An 8481-nucleotide genomic window follows, 5' to 3' on the forward strand; every position below is an offset into this window, starting at 1 on the left:
TGACTCACTGGAAAAGACTCTGATGCTGGGAGGGATTGGGGGCAGAAGGAGAAAGGGACGACAGAGGATGAGATGGCTGGATGGCATCACTGACTCGATGGACGTGAGTCTGAGTGAACTCCGGGAGTTGGTGATGGACAGGGAGGCCTGGCGTGCTGCGATTCATGGGGTTTCAAAGAGTCGGACACGACTGAGCGACTGATCTGATCTGATCTGATCTGATAGAATAGGTGTTCTGAGTATCAGTGGGCATTTGACTAGGTGAAACCATTTTTCTCAGAATATATAGTCTTTACTGTCTTGGATAATAATCAGAGATGTTATGCTTCCTCCATAAAGGGTTGAGAACCAGTTCAGAGCAATACTAATTCTGAGGGGTAATTTAGAATTGAAGAGAAAAAGATATAGCTGTGAGTACCACCTAGTGGTCTTATAGAAGTATAACAATTTAATCAGCAATGTCAGGTGGCACAGTAGTAAAGGAATCTGCCTGCCAATGCAGGAGACGCCAGAGATGCGACTTCGATCCCTGGGTCAGAAGATCCCTTGGAGATGGAAATGGCAACCCACTCCAGTATTCTTGCCAGGAAAATTCCATGGACAAAGGAGCCTGGTGGGCTACAGTCCAGGGGGGTCGCAGAGTCGGCTATGACTGAGCACAGCACAGCAGCAGTATTTAGGAAAAGTTCAGCTCACTGACCATCAGTTCTAACTGTGGTAGGCTCTCAGCAGACAGAAGAGTTTGATTTCCAACCCGTTTTCCAGATCCAGATGACCTGAGTCTGAGTCCTCCAGAAAATAAGGGTAATCACAGATTTTATTTAGAGAGAAGTCAAGTCATCTCTTGGAATTAGTAGAGTGGAATGGGGAAATGTGAAATAATAATGCTTTCTTTTTGCTGATTTCTCCCTGGAAGTGAATGATGTTGCTTGTGCATAATCTGAGACCACTCATCGGCCTCTCTTTCCTCCCAAATTGTCAGTGAACTTCAGTCCACCCCAGGGCATTTCCTTTCCAGATGGGGTACTGGAAGAAAATACGTTCCAAGATTTGAAAATGAAAATTCTTAAAGGGAGTTGCTCACAAGAGGCTGACAGTCCTACTTTAATTTTAAAAACTTTAATTACAGATGTACAGAAAAGTTACAAGAATAATAGAAAGAGTTCTTATATGTATTTCACCCAAATGTCTCAAATGTGAATATTTCACTGTGGTTGCTTTTCCTTTATCACTCTCTCTTTGTCCACCTTCTACACACACACACACACACACACACACAAAACTATTTGAGAGTAAATTGTAGACATAATGCCCTGTTATTCCTAAAAATAAGTAAATGATCAAAGTCAGGAAATTATAAACGATCCAGTGCTTTTATCTAATGAACACACCTTATTACAGTCTCACCAGTTACTCTACTAATAGCCTTTATAGAAAAAGGAAAAAGTATGGCCCAAAATATAATCCTAACTAGATGATCACATTGCATTTCATTTTCATGATTCTATAGTCTCTCTTAATCTTTAAAAGATTTAAATACTTTAAAAGTATTTTAGGACAATTTCTTTGTTTTTCATGACCTGTCTAAAAATAATTGACATATTATAAAAATTTTACAGAATTATGGAAATATTAAAGAGTTTCATACTGAATAACATAAATAATAAATTAGTGAGGAAGTAGAAAAAGCTCTTCCTGGAGAGAATGCCAGCTAATAAACACAGAAGGAATGATAGAATGAGCAAATCACAGCTTGACAACCGGGAATAATAATAATTAGGCAAAAGTCATCAATGGGTGATAAACTTGCAGGTGAAACATTGATGAATAAAGGATATTTACATAGTTTCAAAGTATTTTCCCCAAAAATATGTGTTCGTTACAAAGAGAAAAATAATATATGTATATTGAAGAAAGCTGGAAGACACCATCTTAACAAGGGATCAAAGCTAGTGTCACCAGTAATATGCAGTTAGACAATTTGTGCCTCCTGATATCATGCACTGAAAAGGGCAGTCTCACTCTGGTATTCCTGACCAAACATGCATAACCTGGATTTAAACACAAGGAAACACCAGACAAATCTCATCTGAGGGGCAATCTATAAAGTAAATAGCTTATACTCTTCAAATTCTGCCAGTTAATCAGAAAATTTGTAACTTCCCTTGACAGCCCTACTTTGGTCTAGATGTGTGTGTCAAGGTGGTCAAGGGGGATCTGGTTCTTCAGGACAAAGGCCAGGTTTTATTTTGATCTTGGAATGCTCTGAGTCCCTCTCACAGAACAGCTGTGCCCAGCAGATTGCACTAGGGCCAAAGGTGCCATGCCTAGCTCCTACTCCAATGGCTGCAGAGTCACTGACTCCAAGGTCCAGGATGCCCATCTCCATGGCAAGGCATTTGGCCATGGCTTTGGCATACTCGAGTTTGGAGGCATTTTTCCAAGCGCATTAATATAGGACAAATAAAGGGAAGCACTACCTGATGCAGAATGTAGAAATTTTTTGGCTCTGGGGAGTAAGAACTAGGAAGTTAAGCTGGCTCAGGAAGAGAAAAGTGACTATTTAGAATGACAATGTCAAGAGACAGTTACAGTGGAGTTTAGTCTTTCTGAGGTGAGTTGGGAAGAGAGGAGGAGAGCTATAACTACAACTTTCCCTTAATTCCCTGGTTTCCCAATGCCACTGTAAGCCCCTTAGCCAACTCTAGAGGGGTAGATCCCATTCAGGTAGCATCTTTGACCTCAGGCAGTGGCTATCTTCTCTCTTCCGGATAATGGAGAAGGAAACAGTGTTCAGGACACAGCCTCTTGGGTTGGTTTCTAGTGACCTATGGAATGACAAGCTCCAGTGCCTATTACTACACCAAAGTGATGTCTGAGCTCTTCTTACATACCCCATCGGACACTGGAATCTCCTTCCAGGCCATCAGCAGCATGGAGGACTTCTGGGATGTGAGTATGAGATCTCCTCTACCCCTCCCCTCTTCTTCACAGTGGCCTAAAGCCTGAGGCCATGGGCCAGGTTTCAGGGCTGTCAAATGGTAGATAAGGCCATATCCAGAGACAGGGCATTCCAGCATTAGGCTGAGTCATGGGGTCAGGCAAGAATTAATGGGTCAGACTAGACAGAGTTCAGGTGGTGATAGGTTAGAGATCGGGATGATAATCAGAGAGTCAAGTCAGTGCTTAAACTAGTATTGAGAGTCAGAGGTAAAGCAGAACTTCAAAATGTATTTTAAGTAAAGAGTAAGGCCACATCAGGCTGAGATTTGGCCAGAGTTCATGGCTAGGCTGAAGAGCCCAACAGAAGCAGACTGGAGACAAGCTGGAGGGGGTCAGTGAGTATGGGAAAAGGGAATTCTAAGGGTAAGAGTCAGCAGAGTCTGGGTCAGGTTCAACCCAGTTTGTGATCTAGTTTGCCCAGGGCCCATTACTGGACAGCTTGTATTGGACCAAATGGTACAACAACCAGAGCCTGGGCCACGGCTCCCACTCCTTCATCTACTATGAGAACCTGTTGCTGGGGGTTCCGAGGCTGCGGCAGCTGCGGGTCCGCAATGACTCCTGCATGGTGCATGAGGACTTCCGCGAGGACATTCTGAGCTGCTACGATGTCTACTCCCCAGACAAGGAAGAGCAACTCCCCTTTGGGCCCCTCAATGGCACAGCGTGAGTGAGTCCCCCAACCAGTGTCGCAGGGCTTGCCCCTCTGAGCTTGATGCCATCCCAGGCTTGGGAACCATTTCCATTCAGACTTAAAGAGCCTTGGGGGTACTTGGTGGGGCGGTGAGAGGCGTCTCTCTGAGACCCATCTGTGACTGTTTGGAGACCCTGGTCTGGGTCATTGAGGAACAGAAAAGGTATGTTAGCAGACAGAGCCATAGCCTTCAGAGTTGTCTTCACACACAGGTCCCTGTCACAGCTGCCCTACTCTGGAGGCAGTCTTGCCAGAGGAAGCATCCTTTCTTGCCCAGAAGACCCTCCTGGGTATGGAGAATGGATCTACACAAGTCATGGCTGGAAGGGTCTGACCCTTGGAGCTAATAGGGGAAGGCAGCAAGGGGCCAAGGATGGATGAGGCATTAGGGAAGAAAGGGGAAAGGGTGAATAGGACAGGAAAGAAGAGGAAAGAAATAAGGGTTCAGGGAGGAAAGTTTGTGGACAAAACAGAGAATCATGAGGCTAAGTAGCCAGGTGCACATGAGAAGAAAGGGTCTTTTCTGGGCTACATGCTTTCCTCATGGGGACTACTCAGGCTGGAGTCAAAAGTGGACTTGGGTTTATTATCTGTAGACTTGGGTGACATTGTAAAATATCAGGAGATTTACATTTGAACTTCACTTCAGCCACTAACTAGCTGGATTATCTCAGACATCTGAGTATTAGTTTCATCCTCTGTAAAATATGAATAATATTTTTCCTTCCTTCTCAAATAGTTAGGTTAAACAAGATAATATATGTAAAATGTATATGCGATATATATAGGTAATATATATGAAACAATAAAGCCCAGACAGTTACAAAATGCTGCCATTGCCTTGGGAGTCCAGCTTCTGGGCCTGGCTCAGACCTCTCCACTCAGGTGGCTTCTTCTGTGACAGATGGACCTACCACTCGCAGGATGAGCTGGGGGGCTCCTCTCACTGGGGCCAGCTCACAAGCTACAGTGGAGGTGGCTACTACCTGGACCTTCCAGGATCTCGACGGGCCTGTGAAGAGGCACTCAAGGACCTTAAGGAGGGCCTATGGCTGGACAGGGGCACTCGGGTGGTCTTCATCGACTTCTCAGTCTACAATGCTAACATCAATCTTTTCTGTGTTCTGAGGTGGGTCCCCTTTCCCTGCCTTCCCTCTGTCACCCATGGTTCCTGGTTCACCTCTCCTCTGCTGGAGACCCTTCCTTAAATGTGTTCCCTGTGGTGGGGGAGGGGAGAGGATGGGAGGAACTGTCCCAGCACAGGCCCCACCAGACACCCCACTCCTCCCACAGACTGGTGGTGGAGTTTCCAGCTACAGGAGGTGCCATCCCATCCTGGCAAATCCGCACGGTTAAGCTGATCCGCTATGTCAGCAACTGGGACTTCTTTATCGTTGGCTGTGAGATTGCCTTCTGCATCTTCATCTTCTACTACGTAGTGGAGGAGATCCTAGAGCTCCGCATCCACAGGCTTCGTTACCTCAGCAGCATCTGGAACATTCTGGACCTGGTGGTCATCTTGGTGAGGGACAGATGTCCTAGACTTGGGACACCTGGGGTGGTGCAGGGAGGTCTACCCTGAGAGGGGCTCCCAGTTCTTCCTTCTGGCATCCCAAGTCCTTGGGACTTCTGGTCAAATCACTGTGTGACAGCTCCCTAATCCAGAGGCTGATGTGCCCCAGGCTCGGCCCTGGAAGAATCCTATCTCCATGTTTCCTCTCCCTCCGGCCTGTGATCCAGGCCCTGCTTCTTTTTTGTACCTGACGTTATGTTCCTCTTCTGTCTTTCCCCCTCATGACCTGTCCCCTTGAAACTCCTGCCTTTTCTCTTCTATTAAAATTTTCTGCCTCTTCATCTTCGTCTCCTTCCTATTAACAGGACACATGCATGTCCGACCAAGGCTGGAAAGAGGTGGGGGAAATAAAATTGCTTGGCTCCATCTCTCCATGGTCCTTTACAATCTACATATTTACCACTGGCCTCACAGCCTTCTCTTGGACTTTAAGCTGTTCCCCCAATCATCCTATCCAGTTCCACTTGAACCTAAGATAGTCAACCACTCAGCAGGGAGAGAGGTGTTTTTCTACCTACCTGTCTTAGCCACCCCAGGTCTCCCCTGGGACTTCATGGTTGAACTTCCCTTGAGATTCTCTTGACTCTCTGACACTCCCCAACTCCCGTTGTGACAGCTCTCCATTATGGCTGTGGGCTTCCACATATTCCGAACCCTCGAGGTGAATCGGCTGATGGGGAAGCTTTTACAGCAGCCAAACATGTATGCTGACTTTGAGTTCCTCGCCTTCTGGCAGACACAGTACAACAACATGAACGCCGTCAACCTCTTCTTTGCCTGGATCAAGGTACCCTGGGGCTCCGCACCCTCAGCAGCACCTCAGGGCACGCATTCTCCCTTCCCTAGGACTTGTCTCATTTTCCTTGTCTGGTTTTGGCAACTCCTGTGGCCTCCCTAGGCCCCCGGAGTGGACTGTTTCAGGCTTTCCTCTTTCTTCCCTAATTACTTGGTTCAATATGGCCCTTTCAGATATTCAAGTACATCAGCTTCAACAAGACCATGACCCAGCTCTCCTCCACGCTGGCCCGCTGTGCCAAGGACATCTTGGGCTTTGCCGTCATGTTCTTCCTTGTGTTTTTCGCCTATGCCCAGCTGGGCTACCTGCTTTTCGGGACCCAAGTGGAAAACTTCAGCACTTTCGTCAAGTGCATGTGTGTGTCCTTCCCCCTCCACTCCTCCCTGGCCCCTCACCCTCTGGCTCTAGGGGTGTGTGTATCCTTGGGGAATTTGGGTGGATGTGGATGTGGGTGTCTCTGTGCTTAAAGCATCTGGATGAGTCCCCAGAAGCCCTAATGTGTGTGCTCAGCATCTCTGACCTTGTTCTGTCTGCATCAGATTGGGTCAGGGGTCTGAGTTCACTGAAGAGCAGTAGGGAGGGAAGTGGGATGGCGTCAAGGTTATGGTTGGGCTCAGGGTGAAGCCCAGGCCATGGTGTCTCAGCTTCACTCAGTTCCGGATCATCCTTGGGGACTTTGACTACAATGCTATTGACAACGCCAACCGCATCCTGGGACCTGTTTACTTTGTCACCTACGTCTTCTTCGTCTTCTTCGTGCTCCTGGTGAGGGTCCCACTGAGGGATGGGGATTTGGGAACATGAGGAGTGGAGATGTGAATGGCCTGCAAGGTGGGGTTTTGTCCCCCACTCCACCCATGTTCTACACTAATAATTACGGAGGGTTTCTCAAACCAAGGATGGAGAGGTGGGGGGTGAGGAGAACCTCTGCATTTTCTGAAGGTTGGCCAGTGTGTGGTCAGCACAGTTAGGCAGTTTGCAGAGTATAAACGAATCTGCAGGCTCCCTCCCTAAAATCAAACCCCTGTCCTCCAAGGATGGAAAGAGAAGGAAGGCTACTTCATGGGGAGAAGGGCCTGCCCTTGGAAGCTTTTCTGCCTATTTTCTAAGACCCCCTTTCCCCTGGGGCTCTCTGGCTCTTTCTACTACCATTGTTTGGTATTTGCTCTCTCTCCCTGCCAACCATGAAAGATCTGTGTTTGATTTTTGTTAGAAAAGCCAGCAGGTTTCTTTATTTGATTGGTGGACAGGGATACAGATATGGATTTGGGGATAGACGGTGAAGAGAGCACAATTTTACTCTCACCTTGGAAAGTTTCTGGCTTCAGTGACAAGCAGACCCTTCCATGAAGGGGGCCTGTGGCGTATGTTGGGGTATCTTTGTGGCCGGATTACTGCAGCAGTAAGGGAGGACATCAGGTTGATGAAGGGGCATGACCCCCACTCCCACCCCCACAACAGAACTGTGCTGAAAGCCTGGGCTCTGGGGACCCTGAGATGTGGGGATCAGTGAGCTGCAGAGATGGCGCTGGAGGTATTGGCCTTTTTGGAACACATGTTGGGACGTTCATAGGGTACGTGGGCTTGATGCTGTCAGTGGATCTGGAAGTGAGGACTCTGGTCCCTGCTTTCTCCTCCAGAACATGTTCCTGGCCATCATCAATGACACATATTCAGAGGTCAAGGAGGAGCTGGCTGGACAAAAGGATGAGCTACAGCTTTCAGACCTCCTGAGACAGGTGACTACTCAGTCTCCTTGAGCCGCACATGTGCATCAGGGCCCAGGTCAAGGCTCTGTGTCCTGGTCTGCGCCTGATGGGTTAGGGGCCTGTGCTCTCGTGTGCCTTCAGCTTATCCCTGGGATCCTGTCACCCTGTGAGTGCAGGTGGGGACAAGAGATGAGGAGGAGGTTGCAGGCGGGAACCAGGCCTGTTTCTTTTCCCTGTCCAGGGCTACAACAAGACCCTACGGAGGCTGCATCTGAGGAAGGAGCAGGTTTCAGATGTGCAGAAGGTCCTGCAGGCTGGGGAGCAGGAGATCCAGTTCGAGGACTTCACCAACACCTTGAGGGAGTGAGCAAGCAGAGATCCAACCTTCTCTGACATTGATCTATAAGTCCTTGACCCTCAAGCACATGCCCTTTGCCTATAACCCTCCAATCTTGGCCCATGGGCCTCTGACCTTGTTTTACAGGCCTTTAACCTTGGCTTATCGGAGAAGGCATGGCACCCCACTCCAGTACTCTTGCCTGGAAAATCCCATGGATGGAGGAGCCTGGTGGGCTGCAGTCCATGGGGTCTCGAAGAGTCAGACACGACTGAGCGACTTCCCTTTCACTTTTCACTTTCATGCATTGGAGAAGGAAATGGCAACCCACTCCAGTGTTCTTGCCTGGAGAGTCCCAGGGACGGAGGC

At 48.0% G+C, this 8481-nt stretch overlaps 1 protein-coding gene across 1 annotated transcript in view; it reads left to right on the forward strand.

The window, feature by feature from the left end:
• PKD2L1 (polycystic kidney disease 2-like 1) overlaps positions 1-8481 on the forward strand; it is a 74901-nt gene that overhangs the window by 61882 nt on the left and 4538 nt on the right. Inside the window, 9 exon segments of the mRNA XM_010859527.1 lie at positions 2825-2952; positions 3416-3669; positions 4602-4826; positions 4991-5219; positions 5887-6057; positions 6240-6421; positions 6711-6831; positions 7707-7805; positions 8017-8138. Coding sequence (XP_010857829.1) covers positions 2825-2952; positions 3416-3669; positions 4602-4826; positions 4991-5219; positions 5887-6057; positions 6240-6421; positions 6711-6831; positions 7707-7805; positions 8017-8138 — 1531 coding nt within the window.

The sequence above is a fragment of the Bison bison genome, unplaced genomic scaffold (genome assembly GCF_000754665.1).
Source record: "Bison bison bison isolate TAMUID 2011002044 unplaced genomic scaffold, Bison_UMD1.0 scf7180017864456, whole genome shotgun sequence".
Lineage (NCBI taxonomy): Eukaryota > Metazoa > Chordata > Mammalia > Artiodactyla > Bovidae > Bison > Bison bison.